The sequence below is a fragment of the Schistocerca cancellata genome, chromosome 1 (assembly GCF_023864275.1).
Source record: "Schistocerca cancellata isolate TAMUIC-IGC-003103 chromosome 1, iqSchCanc2.1, whole genome shotgun sequence".
In the NCBI taxonomy this organism is placed as follows: Eukaryota; Metazoa; Arthropoda; class Insecta; order Orthoptera; family Acrididae; genus Schistocerca; species Schistocerca cancellata.
In genome coordinates, this window is record NC_064626.1 from 161,187,841 (window position 1) to 161,203,165 (window position 15,325).

The 15,325-nt window shown below is 36.9% G+C and overlaps 1 protein-coding gene across 4 annotated transcripts in view; it reads left to right on the forward strand.

Moving 5' to 3' along the window:
- The window catches only part of LOC126167666 (huntingtin-interacting protein 1), a 537,667-nt gene extending 523,020 nt beyond the window's left edge, over window positions 1-14,647 (forward strand). For 3 of the 4 annotated variants that reach the window (XR_007535451.1, XR_007535452.1, XR_007535453.1), the window contains 3 exons: window positions 3,275-3,447; window positions 10,610-10,889; window positions 13,708-14,647. Coding sequence is in view for 1 of the 4 variants with exons in the window: in XM_049920493.1 (XP_049776450.1) it covers window positions 3,275-3,447; window positions 13,708-13,710 (176 nt within the window). In the remaining 3 variants the exon portion in view is untranslated. The remainder of the gene's footprint in view (window positions 1-3,274; window positions 3,448-10,609; window positions 10,890-13,707) is intronic. The other variant, XM_049920493.1, reaches the window with a different exon arrangement.
- Window positions 14,648-15,325: the final 678 nt, after the last annotated feature.

A 15,325-nucleotide genomic window follows, 5' to 3' on the forward strand; every position in this document is an offset into this window, starting at 1 on the left:
GTTTTCTAATATTGTTGATATATTTATTTTATTTTATTTTCATAACATTTCTTCCATATGTTGCTTTCCAGTTATAAGAAACTCCACAGATATCATCTGTATCTGTTTAAATTCATAAAGACCAGTCCATGCTTGATCAGATTGAAGGCTTTTAATAGATCGAGGAACAGTCCAAAGTTCAATTCATCTTGGTCTGTAACAATCATGACTCACATCAGACAGCTGTTTTGGCAGTTTTTCCTAAATCATTCTGAGAATTAATTAGTATTTTAATTTTGTACAATAAGTTAAGTAATTTCTACTGCACGGCTTTGTCATTTTTACACTGTAGTGTACAAATATACTTTTTTAAAAGATGAACCTGTTATTTCCACAGATTTTTATCAGTTACATGAGAATGTATTTTGAGTGAACTCCATTTAACGACCTTATCTGTGATACCACCAGAATTATAGGATCTTTTATATTTTAATTTACTGATTGTGTTTCTTACTCCTATGCTACTACTATAGTCACTAGATGCAGCAATGTGGTATTTTCAACTTTGTTGACTTTAATGTTATTATTTGGATTACATTGATTTTTGATTAAATTTTGTGCTACATTAGTGTAATGTTAATTAACTACATTGACAATCTGTATGTAATCTTAAAAAGTTCTTTCAATCCTCCTTCTGACGAATTTACTATCTTTCTTGAATTTACCGTCTTTCTTCGTTTACTCCCACATTATTATTAATACCTTACAAGACTCTTAATTCTCTCAGTTCCTTGTTTAATAATTCAATAATTTGCTGACATTCTTGCTGCTGCTACAGCAACATCTTAAAGAGTCTTATACAGTGTTTCAAAACTCCTACAGTTTGACATGAGAAACTTCTCAAGAGGTGGTGGCGGCTTCTCTCGCAAGCTGTTTACTTCGCTGCTGCTTCTTGTACTAGTGGTTGTCTTCAAACCAGATATTTTAATCCTTATGTTTATCTCACTGCTGCTGTTCTGATTTTAGATTGAAAATGCTCTCGCTCCTACCTGCAACAGGAATTTGAATCACCATGAATCTGAATAAGGGTGACCTGAGACCCACCCATAATATCAGTACCAACTTCATTTCTGACCTGTTGAAGTGTAAACCATGGTTGGTGAAACCCAGTATACCAATAATCTTAACAGGCACCTGAGAACTGTTTGCAAAGGCAACCATTATCACCACCATTTCCAGCTAGGCATTAACAGGCTTCACAGTTAGGCATTAACAGGCTTCACAGCAACACTGATACATAGCTGATGATGGTAAAACACCTCAAAAAAGCGCGTGCTGGTGTCAAGAGTTACTGAATCTATCAATCATTCACCACCAATAATGTCCCTGCCCACATTGTTGTCTGCCACATCCATTATTGGTACTTGATCTTGCTTTGTGAATTCCCTACATAGAGCCTGTAAGACATGGGTCACACGCCCATTCCCTGCATTAGCTGTAAAGATCTTGGTTACTTGTTAACACTGTGCCTAACATTCTGTATACATGTGAGCCACCGTCTTCATTAACAGCTCTCTCTTGGGTTTCCTAACCATGACTGAGGTCTGCTAATTGTTTTTTACACCAGTTTCTGCCAGAGGCCCCCTTTTCTACACTAGCAGAAGCCCCCTCCCTCCACCCACCTGCGACAATTGGTGAAACCTGTTTTTTTAATGTCCAGAATAAAACTGTTTTATTTTTTCCCTCTCTTCTTACCAGCCCCCTGTGCTCAGTGTCTCCCCTTCCTCTTGATTGTACGTGGTTGACATATGGTTTCTTCCAGCTGTGCCTGAAGGGCACAGACTTTCTTCGCTGTTTTCTCATTGCATTGTCCCCAATGCACAACTCCTAGCAAACCTCATTGCTTACTAATTCTGTGATAGCTCACACACGTTGTACTCCTGCTCAATTATGTGTTTAGAATTACTGCACAACAGCAGCTCATACGTGCTGTTTGGTCAATAAAGCATGTGATACATGAGGCCTGTTTCTAATAGGAGTCAGTAAATCCATGAAAAAGGATGGAAAAAATGATTCGGATATGAGCTCAAGATGTGTATGAAAGCAAAGGTAAAGAAAAGGTATGGCTGACTGACACACTGCTGTTTTTCCTTACTTGATATTAATTATGGCAACAGAAATAACTGATTCTTACGAGATTTGAAAACCATTTATGGTTGTGTGCTGGGTTAATTTGAGGTATTTATACTGGAATTTATGCCTGCAACCATGTCTTTCATACTTACAGTTCATACATAATGTTTGTTGTATTTCTCTAGCAGGAAATGTTCACATCTCAGTTTATTAAATGCATGGATACTACAATTATACACACAATGAATTATATTACAGTCGAGTACTTTTCATATTTACTTATTTCTGTGTATGAAATAAATTGCCAACTTCCTGAATCCCCCAAATATCACATGCTTCGATAGTCTTTATAGACATATTTGTTTCACTCTCTCTTTCCTTTCCTTGAGAAGTCTATTGTACTGTTGATTCTCTGGTATCAAACACTGTTTCGAGTATACTATGTGTAAGATAATTCTGGCTCTTGTTTCATGGTTATTAAGAAAGTTGTTGCTAAGGGTTAGTAGTAGATTTATAAATGTAACTTCCTTAACTATAAATTATTTTAGTTATTTCTTAATCTCGTTGGTGTTGTTGTTTTAAGTACGAGATTACACATCTCTCTAAAATGAGATAAATATGTGGGGATCAGTATAAAAATACATAAAAAGGTTCAAAACACTTGTAGAAGATGATCCACTTTAATGAATGTGGAAGGAGGAAAAAAGTTTTGGTAAACCAGGAATAAGAGAACTAAGTAAATAATTCAGACGGACCTCCTGTTATGGATTGTGACAGAGGAGAAGTCATGTGTGTTGATGATTAGGTGGAGATAAAGCAGTCAGACAATGGTCACATGGCACACAATTTTCAAAGGAAATGGGGATATGAAACTGAATACATAGGGAGAATTAGTGATCAGAGATAAAAAATCAGTAAAGCAGCAGTTTGCTCGGTGTGTTCTGTGCTGACTTGACTGGTGAACATACAAGCACATTTCATAGTTACCTACTCATTAGGACTGTATTTCATATGACAGAAGACTGTATTATTCCAAGACATATGGAGCCTAGGTTTTTTTAAAAAAAATTAAGGGTAGCCATAAACTGTGAAACACAATACATGTGGCATGTACCAAAACACAAATAAGGCATTTTTGTTCTCATGTTTTTAACTTTTACAGAGGAGCTGGATGTGAGTGGCTTGACTTTACATCAAGCAAAACGGCTGGAAATGGAGTCCCAGGTTAAAGTAATTGAGCTTGAAGCAAACCTGCAGCAGGAACGTCTTCGATTGGCAGCACTCCGGCGGCAGCACTATCAGCTAGCGGGGGTCGCGGAAGGTTGGGATCCAGAGGTATGTTGATTTCTGGGAATTAATGTGCTTCACATCTACTTCGAACATACTATTTCTCGAAACCTCGGTTGACATCACTATTTCAATACTTACCACCTCCACCTCCACCACTATCTCCTCCACTACTAACATTGCCAGCAGTTTCATTTCCTTAGTATAGGTTAAGACAAGTATTTACTGTTTTCCTGTTTCTTAATTCATTTGTATATTAATCAAATACACTAATCTTCCTGGAAATAAAATGCCAAGGGGAAAATGGTCTTATGTGAGCAGAAATAATTGTTACAAATTTAGGTACTTGCATGGAAAGCAAATGATGTTTCAAATCAGGCAATATCAGACTGATCTGATACATTTGCTTTCAATGTGAGTACCTAAAATTGTAGCAATACCTTGATAATAATGGAACAATAGGATCACATTGTATTGATTGCTTATGTGTTTTTAATCTCTTCTTGGACACAAAAAGGCCTGCTTAGAATACATAGCAAAATGTGGAAATAAAGCTGTTTGCATGGACTAACTAGAGTATAGACTAAATAATTTTACCACTTTTCCAAAGTAGTGGGTACACACTTAATATTACTTGTATCCGTTACTGAAATCTGATAAGTTTAATTTTTACTCATTCACTAGTCTTTTCGTATGTACTACATAGAGACCACGTACATTCTGATTCTCATCACATTAACAGTGAAAGTTTGGTATTTTCTCCATAACCATGTAATATTTCAGATACCCATATTTTTTTCCAGTATTAAGAAATGCTTTCTATTGATACCGATACCATAGGCATCATCACCAGTATTGATAAACTAGTTATGACAAGGTCAGACAGTAGAAAGTCGTAAAACTGTCGAAATGTAAAATCAAGTACCAGTAAATGTCAGTGCCAAAGGGTAGGCAAGTTCAAGCATGACAGAGCGATCAGTCCGTATAAAATGATTTTGCACAATGATTAGCTGGTACTAGACAACACAGTGTGACCACAGAACTGAGGGACACTCTCGTCCACTTTTAATCAGATATTGTATCTATCTCTGGAATCATCATCATTTTTGTATTCCCATGTACCTAACGTGGTGCAGGGGCTCTTTTCATCATGTTCACTCCTCAGTGTAGTTTACTACTCAGCACATAATTACAAGTTAAAAATATAACTCATTTTCATAAAAAAACACAAAGAAAGTATTAAAAAGGGACAACACTACAGTCCATTCAAAAGATTACATAATTGAGAAGGTTACTAAAATGAACTGCAGTAAAACTTCGTTCATACATTTTTTCAACAGACTACAGAAAGAAAAGGTGTAAGTGTGAAAAATGTTTATATGAAATATAGCACCATACTATCAAATTAATTGGTAAATAAAAATGGAAAAATCTAGTAAATAAAAAGTTACATTCTACAAAACGTTATATAGGCTTACTAGGTACCATATTTAACAAGGATATAAAGAAAAAATGTAAACCTCTACACAGAAGAAAACGTCATTTTGTAAAAAGTTCCGTAATTTTTGCTAGTTTTTTCTTTGACAACGCAATAGCGTACATTGCATTTACTGCATCATTCAACATCACGAAGGAGTTCTGAGGCTCTTCTGTATCATCCTCATTGTCAGTATCTTCCTCATCCAGGTCCCGCGTTCAAAGGAACCATCTCGGCATTTGCCTAGAGCAATTTTTAAGGAAATCGTGGAAAACCTAAATCAGGATAGCCAGATGCAGGATTGAACTGCCATCCTTCTGAATGTGAGTCCTCAACGATAGGCATGGGTTCTGTAGTGACAAGGTTTTCATCAACGTTCACATAATCCTCAAATTATGCTGATATGGTAGGGAGCAGGATACAGGGGCTGCTGGGGTAGAAGGCTGAGCAACAAATTGAGGATAGAATATAAATTTTAATTTATTGCGCAAGCAGAGTCATGCAAGGTACTTGTAACAACATATTGATGTGTAACTTGTCCAATTCAAATGTATATCAGCTGATTTAACAGGAATCATCAACAAGTTATCTAACATCAAACAATCTGCAAATATGAGATTTAAACCTTTCCCAAAATTGTAATGCTTGTAAAGTGTTATTATGAAACACAGAAAATTACCAAACTGGTCACTGTATTTAAGTCTTACATAACCTAGTGGGCACAATGGCTTCCAGTAAATAATATCACGTATAGCAATATCTGTCCACTACAGCACTGTCTTACATGACCTTGGGTGCCACAATGATTCACAGAACCAACTCATATAGTTAACAGGTAAATATTACCCACAATGGCACTTGTGTTAAAATCTTACGTAGCACACCAATTTACCAAGACAATGCAATTAATGCCAAGTACAGTCTGGTCCAGAATAATGAGTGCCCTACCACTGATTAAACTACTCAGAATCAATAATGAACTTTTTTACAAGGCAAGCACATTCAGTTCAGACAAGTTAACAAGACAGTGTCTCCATTTGAATTTTACCACAGAAATCCATCAGTAGTCGTAGGCCAACAGGTAAACAGTGGTGTCACAGTAGACTTAAACTTTACTTGACTAGCGTGACAATTTGGGAGTCCCTTAACTGACATAAGTTCAGTAACGAACTGAAATGCAATTTAAAGACACTCAAGTAAGGGTATTGTGAAACACTTCATCAACAATTTAAGCAAAGACGCCCACATAGGCATTCCAGTTCATATGTAAATCAACCAGGGCACAAGTCAGTATTTCAACACGCGACGTGGGAGCACTCACTGCTCAGCAGAGCAAACCAGAATGCAATGGAAAGAGGTCTCACTGTAACTCCACCAGATGAAGATGCAGCAAACTAACAGCTCATAGCCAATAGCTGCAGAATGAGGAAGGTTGAACTCGTAAACAGAACGAACGACAGCGAGTCACTGCAGCACCTCCAGTTCTGCAGCTCGGCCGGCCCCAATGCAACTGCCACGCTCACACCACTTGCCGACGCGACTTCTGTGGTCTTCCAGCGTTGCTCCGCCCAGGCCCGCGCGTCTCTGATGCCTCTCTTCAAGTCAATTTCATACTTCTTCATTACGTGAAATTTCGTCAATATGATCATTTCCACCATGATCATAGACAACAGTTCGAAATGGTATCATCTAAAACTCTGTGCCATGGAGCTGCAATGTGCCTATCATAAGAAACAAATTCATTAATAATTTCTCGAAGTGTTCTTGTACTCTGGTAGCACAACATGAAATAAATCACAAGTAAATATCTTACCTTGAAAATGTCGCCCCCCCCCCCCCCCTCCAATGTTTACACACCTGATGGCATGCTGCACGAGCATTTTCATTTTGCGATAATGCAACTTAAAATTATGTATTATTCAAAGGTCAAGTCGCTGGAACAACTCACTCATGCAATTTGCTGGAGAGAATTCCATGGTCACATTTCTCAAATAGGAAGTAAGGTGAGGATGTGCTTGCACACCTGTCTATGAACAATAAAATTTTCCAGTCTGCTGCAGAGGTAGGAGATGAGATACTGGCAGAAGTAAAGCTGTGAGTACCGGGCGTCAGTCGTGCTTCGGTAGCTCAGATGGTAGAGCACTTGCCTGCGAAAGGCAAAGGTCCCGAGTTCGAGTCTCGGTCGGGCACACAGTTTTAATCTGCCAAGAAGTTTCATATCAGCGCGCAGTCCGCTGCAGAGTGAAAATCTCATTCTGCTGCACCCATTTTTGCATCGACACTTCAAAGCCAGCTTTCAAAAACTTTTGTCATAATCCAGGTGCAGTTTGTGGCAAATGACAGTGTTCTTAAAACAATGGGGCTTGGCAAATTACCTGATTGTAGAGGGGGGGGGGAGGGGGGGAAGCTTCTCACTCTCATCACTTTACACGTTGTTTACTGCGTTTTCCTCTGTGGCAGTTCTCACCTGTGAATGCCATTGTGCGGTCAGGCATAACATTGTAAAACAAGCCCGTCTCATTTGCACTGAAAATGTTTTTAGGAGTATATTGGAATGTCAGTTCTTTCAAATGGGTTTCCTTCCAATCTTGCACTGTCTTGGAATCGACACTTGTGCTTTCGCCACATACATTCTGACAACTGATGCCATGTCTTACCTTAAATTTGTGCAGCCAACCTGATGAAGCACCGAAATTTTTCACATTGAGTCGAATTGCAAATTCATTTGCTTTTTTACAAATCATTGGGCCACTGATAGGAATGCCTTCTGCACTATATTGCCTGAAACACTGCAACGATCGGTCTTCCACGTCTTCATATCTTCCGCCCTGAATGTGTGTCCGCTTACTAGCAGAAATTCCAAACGCACATGCACTATCTTCAATTTCCTTTTTCTTTGCTGCTATAGAATCTAAAGTAGGCATAGCAACTCCTAATTCCTTGGCAATATCCACTCACTTTTGATTACTGTTTTCCTTCCCAACTTTCAAAATTTGTAGCTTTTCAGCGATATTAATGCTTTTCTTCTTTTTTCCACTCAAGTTACCAGTTCTCAAAGTTATTAGAAATGCAGTAATACAGTACTATAGCTTGTACAGTGTGAGGTGTGTTTCGGGATTCCAGAGTGACACGCAACAATTCTTGTCCAGTTGTGCTATAGTTCGGCAGAAGTCGTGTAATTTCGGGAAAACAAATGAGTGCTACACCTACTACCACCCTTCCCTATGGCTATCACCACTGCCATAATAGTAAGCTTCGTATGTTATACTGTACTTTCCAGTACTGTACAGTCTCTGTATAACATCTGGTTTTTGTGATGACTCTAGTATTGCAGTTTATACTGTTGTTGCATATCTGCCAGTCTATAAAACAATCTCAAGTCTGTCACATTGAAAATTAATTGTTAGTTGGATTCGAATATTTGCAACGAAGTGATTTTCTAGTTGACAACTGCGGTGCCATGTTAATAGATGGTGCTTAGGCCGGTATTATACTATCAAATTTTCTTTGACAATGATCTTTGATGCAACGCAAAAGGGGGTCTTACACTGTCATCAAATATCTCATCAAAGTTCCTTCATAATGGCTGTCGAAGACTTAATACTATTCTCTGCAGTTCAATTTTACTTACAGCATCGGCAGTGTAGTGTGATGATGTTGGCAGCAGAATCTTCATATTATACAAATATTTTGTTATGAAATGTTCATTTTATGAGTATAACTAATTTACTGAGTGGACAAGGGTACATACAAGAATCTGCCAACCATAGAGCAAGAACAGATTTAATTATTTACTTCATGGTGAAATAAATTCCCAGCAATGAATGGTCGTTACCAACAACAACACTCTACGCCACCGATGCCGTAAGTAAAATTATACCTGGTCTGCAGTTGTGTGCACTGCAATTGCATTGTCATTGCAGTTGGAAGAGAAGCGCTAGAAAAGGAAACATACTTCGGTAAAGCCATGGACTTCACGGTGATGGGAGCTGCAAATCGAAGACGTAAAGTCGCATGAAAATCCCTTTGAGAATGGACGAGAGTACATTTCAATATGTGCTCAAGAAAGTGCCTCCTCATATTATGTAGGTGAACACTCTCCTCATAAATGCTACATCAGCAAAAGACAGACTTACCGTAATAATGCAATTTCTAGCTACTCTAGATTACAGTACCAGTATAGCACTCTAATGCTGCAATACACATTGACGAAAATAATACCGGAAACGTTTGAAGCTATTTATAACGCACTGAAGGAGGAATATGTGAAGGCAAATAAATTTAATACGTACTGCAGTCATGGATAAATTTTTATTTCCACAGAAACTGTAGATTTTCTCCTTTATATTCTCAGGGGTATATACTGGCTGTACTTCATGGTTCCAGTAGCATGTGCAATTTTTCTTTGTAGCTCTCACTTTTTATTCTGGTTTTGTATTTGGGATGTCGTAAGCTACACAGTGCTTAATCTGTCTCGAATATTTCTATCAGTTTCGTTATATATGCGACACACCATGTAAATTCGGGAGTCTTATTGATAAACATTGTGTGTCAGATAGCTGCAGCGATCCTAGTGTTCAAAGCCGGTTGATTTCTCCATGCAGTAAACATAAGACGAACGGTTCCTTTGATCCAATCTAAGGCGAGGTGCTAGATTTGATAAAAGACAATTTGACCAATGCCAACTCTGACAAAGTTCCTTATTACGCTATCAAATTTTATTATCGTCTAATATTGGCCTTACCAATCCATTTCCTGGCAACCCACTCGGAACCACGGCATCATAACTTGTGCACACTGTGGATATTTTGCTGGGACATAAAAAAAAGTATAAGTGAAAAACATATAAATGAAGTTTTACAGTATTTAGGATACTTGACTCTGTATCATCAAGATAAGCATCTCAGAAAAAAATAAAATGGTACCTACAAAACACGAAAAGATGCACAAATGAAATATAAAGTAATGGCACTTACCACACAGTTATATGGTTGTGAGAACTGTGTTCAAAGAGAACTATTGAAACAATGGAAATTAAATTCCTGAAAGTAATGGCTAGATGCAGCCTGAGACACAATATAAGAACTGCAAACATCAGACAGATATGAAAGAAATTGTAATTAGAACAAAAAAGATTAACTGTTACAAGCACCTTTTACAAATGGAAGACAAAAGCACTGTGAAACACTCTTTCCTCTAAAAATTAACAGTTTGGAGAGGTGTTGGATGTTGGTGAAGGCAACAGTGTTTGTTTCTCATGCACCCCTCCTTTCTTGTCAAAACTCACAGTATTTTAAATGAGATATTCTTGTTGTACTTAGTATCCCTGTCTCTCTTCTCCTTTCCCAGTTATTACTTAAATGTAGCCTTCATTCTGGATCATGAAGCTAGCTAGCTTTACATGGATATGGTGGGAAATGTTTTTCTGTTGTTTCATGTTCACTACTTCTGAGAAAGAATTTGATCAGGTATTTTAGAAATTGTGAACCCCATTTATTAAATGTTTTTCTGTCATCCATGTGTGTGTTTATGTGTTTAAAGTTTTATTGTTATTGTTGTGCGTATATTTTGTGTGGGAAGTTTGTAATTGTCTATTGTTGTGTCTATGTTTTGTGTGGGAAGTTTGTTACTGTCTATTGCTATGCCTATATCGTGCGTGAAAAGTTTGTTATTGTGTACTGTTGTGCCTGTAATTTCCTATTTACTACAGATTAAAATTATGTTCCTCTCTAGGCTGATGAGCAAGCACCCAGTACCCCTAAATAAGTAAATGAAGATGCAGTGTACATGTAAAAAGTAATTGTATATAATCTCTTGAGTCATAGTCACCTCATTAATATTAAACCATGAAGATGAAGTTTCGAGATAAAAGCCTTCACCATAAAAGAAAGGTATAGACTCAGGCAGTCATTGCCATAACAAGAAGTTCAGTTTACCTCTGCATCATAACACTGCCAAACTGCAGGCTGGTGACTTCACAAGGAGAATACAGTCTACATTTAATCCAAACCGGGTAATTTTATTCATTAATTGTAATCATTAAGAGTGATATTTAAGTTAAAATATGTGACTTTATATGATACTTGTTCAGAAGTTTCTATAATTATAAATGATGTGTTGTTGTTGTGGTCTTCAGTCCTGAGACTGGTTTGATGCAGCTCTCCATGCTACTCTATCCTGTGCAAGCTTCATCATCTCCCAGTACCTACTGCAACCTACATCCTTCTGAATCTGCTTAGTGGATTCATCACTTGGTCTCCCTCTACGATTTTTACCCTCCATGCTGCCCTCCAATACTAAACTGGTGATCCCTTGATGCCTCAGAACATGTCCTACCAAATGATGTGTATGTCGTCAAAAGTACAATAAAACAGGACCCTTCACATATGAGAGATGGAGATTATTAATCGTGTGCCCTAAATATACACAATGCTGTTAAAAAGTTTTTTCTGGGCATACTAAAGATTATCACCATACTCTACCTATAACCCCACAGTACCGTATTGGAATTGGTATTTTATGCATCTCAGGCATTGAATGTTATTTATGATATGTATTAACCTTGTTTGATTGATTAAGCTTTTATTTAAATTTGATTTTTTTTTTTATGATAAACATAGTCAGTATTCTCAGTAACTGAAGCAAAGTTACCTTCATCCTTATTTGATTTATGAGTTTCTGTTATTAAAAATGAGAATGCTCAATATCTCTCACTGGAGACTAATACAGGTGCCTTATTGAGTGGCAAAATGTCCGATGAAGCACTCATACTGAGACCACTTAACTTAAAATTTTCGGTGATAATAGAAAATCACGATAAATGTAATACATGAAATCCCCATTTGTTTTCTTTTGTGGTTCTAGAAACCTTGTTAAAAAAAATGGCCGTCCATTTGTATTACAAACTTTTATTTCATTTATTCATGTTATACATATCTTATATAATAAAAAGGTAGTCCTGATGCACTAGTGTAGCATATACTATGAACGCTCAAATGTGTTCGGGTAATTTTTTTTCTCTCCTGAAACATTGCAACATGGAAGAGCAAAAGTACTAACAGTGTGTTTTTTAATGCGTTTGTTTTATAAAACTGTAGAAGGATGATTGCAGAACACTGTCTTCATTGTATAAATGAAAAGACTTAAGGTAGATTGGGGCTTCAAAATGTACATTCTGTAATGAAATACCAATCTGATAGATAGCCAACTTCAAGGGCAGTACAACACTCTTGGACTGTGTCAAGGGTATCGTGACTTCCAAGAAAATTAGGGAAATCACAGTAACAAATGTACTGAAATAAAGACAGGATGAGGTGGTTGGAACTGTGTGAAATACTGGGTGTTTTAAAGTCAGTATTAGAGTTTTAAGGCTTTGTAGCATTTTTAATATTCAATTTACAGTTATATATAATACATCAAATGAAAGAGCAACTTGAGAAAATTTCATTTCTAAAGTCCTAGTACCAAAGATGGCTACTAGTGAACAGAAGGCTTTTTTTTGTTTTACAGTTAACAAGAACTTAATCTAAAATCCATATTTGATATCATCAGTTTGAAGAGACTGGCTGTTGTTGCAAGGGAAAGACTATGGGATGACCAAGAATGACTGAAGAATGTGTTGAACAAGTGAGAGAGTCTTTCACAATTAGCCCCAAGAAATGAGTTCAGAAGGCTAGTCGTGGATTAGCAATTCCAATAGAGTTTGTGTGGAGATTTTTAAACTTTTAAGAAGGCACTTCCAACTCGGTCCTTATTATTTACAGTTGTTAAAAGCTCTAAAGCCTACAACTATGTGCCAACTTCACAAACAAAATGTTGCTGCATGACAGTAAAGAGTCCCTGGTCAGTCATCGTCAGTGATGGATCAACATTTCATCTAAGTAAAAATGTTAACACATGTAATACACGCATTTGGGGGTCAGCAGATCTCCACAAGATGATACAGTTGCAATAAGACTCCCTTAAACTGCATATTTTTGCACCATATCCCAGTAAAAAGTTTATGGGCCTTTCTTTATCGGTGAAGCAATTGTAAATGGTGTTTCTTATCTTCACGTGCTAGAACTATGGCTCTTTCCTTGATTGGAAGTAGCTGAACCACCAGAACTTTATTTGGCAGCGAGATTGTGTGCTGCCTCATTGGCATAACTCATTTGATGTATTTTTAAAAATTGAGAGTTAATGTAATGAATGCTAAAAGGCCTTAAATCCCCAATAATCATTTTGAAGCACCCAGTACAATGAAAATTGTCAGGGTTGAGTGCAATTTCAATATACAGTTGATTAAACAACATTGTACCCAACTGCTGGATTGGGCCCAAGGGGCCAGATGACAGAGGGGCCGGATGACAGAGCTTGTTTCACATGGCCTTCACTTTCACCCCATCTGAGCTTTATCTCCAGACACACTAATCAAGGTGTGGGGAAGAACTTGTCTATCAACTCGATGTGTGCTGTGTGATGACAGGTGCTCACATTGAACACTTGTAGGGAAAACTGTTTGAGTTGATCTTTCATTTGATGTATTTTTAAAAATTGAGAGTTAATGTAATGAATGCTAAAAGGCCTTAAATCCCCAATAATCATTTTGAAGCACCCAGTGCAATGAAAATTGCCAGGGTTGAGTGCAATTTCAATCTCTCACTTCATCTGATGTTCAAGCATTCACATTTGCTCATAGTGAAGATAAATTTTGTATGTTCGTATCTCAGTCAGGAACAGTTTAGTAAAATACTTTTTATTGTTAACATGTATTTTGGCATTACATTGTACTGTTGTTTTGGAAATATTTTCATATTGAGTATGTTAATTGTTGCCTTGTTTTTCCACAGTAAACCATTACCAAGTATAACAGCATCATGAAAGAAGTGTTTCAACTGATGATGAAATCTTGAAGGGAAAAGATAGTTTTGACTGCAGACTGTGAAACGTGAAGACACAGCCTACAAATGAGGCTGACCTGTAGCTGCTGATGCAACTACATCTGAGCCTTTTCCATGTACCAATCTTTTCTATGTATTTTATTTATATGTGATATCCACAGAGTATATTAGCGGTATTTAACACTTTTGATTAATGCCGTAAGCAATGATTGCAACTCATTTCATAAGAAGTTTTTGCCTTACATTATGTTGGGAAAGAGACAAATGTAAATATTGTACGCATCATAAACATCATTAGAATGTGTGGAAGTTTGAATCATTGAACTCAGGGACTGAAGTGTCTTTAAAATATGAAACTGTTAATAATATTGTTTTCAATTTTCCCATGTAAGTCATCACACTGGTCTTTATTTATTGTTTTCTAATATGTATTAAAACATATCACCTCTCCATTGACAAATGATATATGCTAACAGTTCTTATTCAGCTGTACAGTAATAGTAAGAACTGCTGATCATACCAAAATATAGATCAACAGGCCCCTCAGCCATGTTGTTTGTGAAGTATTTTACTCTACCAAAATAACACCAAAATCAAATAAATGTAAGTCATAGAAAATTTTTGTCATTCAGTAATAAAGAAAATTTACAAACATCAGAGGATGATCTGTTAAAAAGTAATAATGCGAGGCATTTGTAACATGTTCAGCATTTTAAATTATTTAATTACCTGTAATTTGTAAACAGTTGAAAGAACACATTAATTACAGTAATTGTTTACTCACAAATCTGTGGATTTGTTAATAATTCTGCCTACTGATGGTACTATGTATTATATGTAATGGCAGATGATTCTGGTTTGTAATAATACAATCATTTTTCATTTTTAATGCTGTTCTTGTCATTTCAATTATGTGTCTTTTGTTTTGTTCTGTGCTGTCTTCATTTTATCTGGCGTCATTGGACAACATCTTTATTGCTGTTGGTTTCCAGTTTTCACTCAGGAAGTAATTAATTGTCTGGTTATAACACATTATCATCATATTAAGTAGATCATTCTCTGTTGAAGAGTGAAATCAAACATAGACACAAGCAGAAGGTGACAAAAATTCTAGTACTGGCAGTTTATTATTATTAATAGAATAACGTCTTTGGTTATAACAAACATTTAATCAGTCCATGACCTGTTTTGCGCTTAAAATTCCATCTACAAAACTGACACATACAGGAAAAATTCCATCTACAAAACTGACACATACTGGAAAAACCATAAGAACAGGCTAAGAAAACGAGGTGACTCACTTATTGTATCTGGTCATGTATAGCAAACAGCCAGGCCAGTCTGTCTAAAGGATCCAAGTCACTGCATCTTGGGTGAGTCTAGGAAAAAGAGCAATCCACTATGGATGCCAGCAAGGTCTGAGCAGAAGATCGCACTCAAAGGTCTCTAGCACAGAGCCAAGGTATGTAGAAAAAGGAGGTAGGCCATTTTGGCTCCTGGTGAACAAAAAAATTCTGGGACACCCTTGCACACCTTTACGTCACTTTCAGGACTCTTGTGGCTGTGC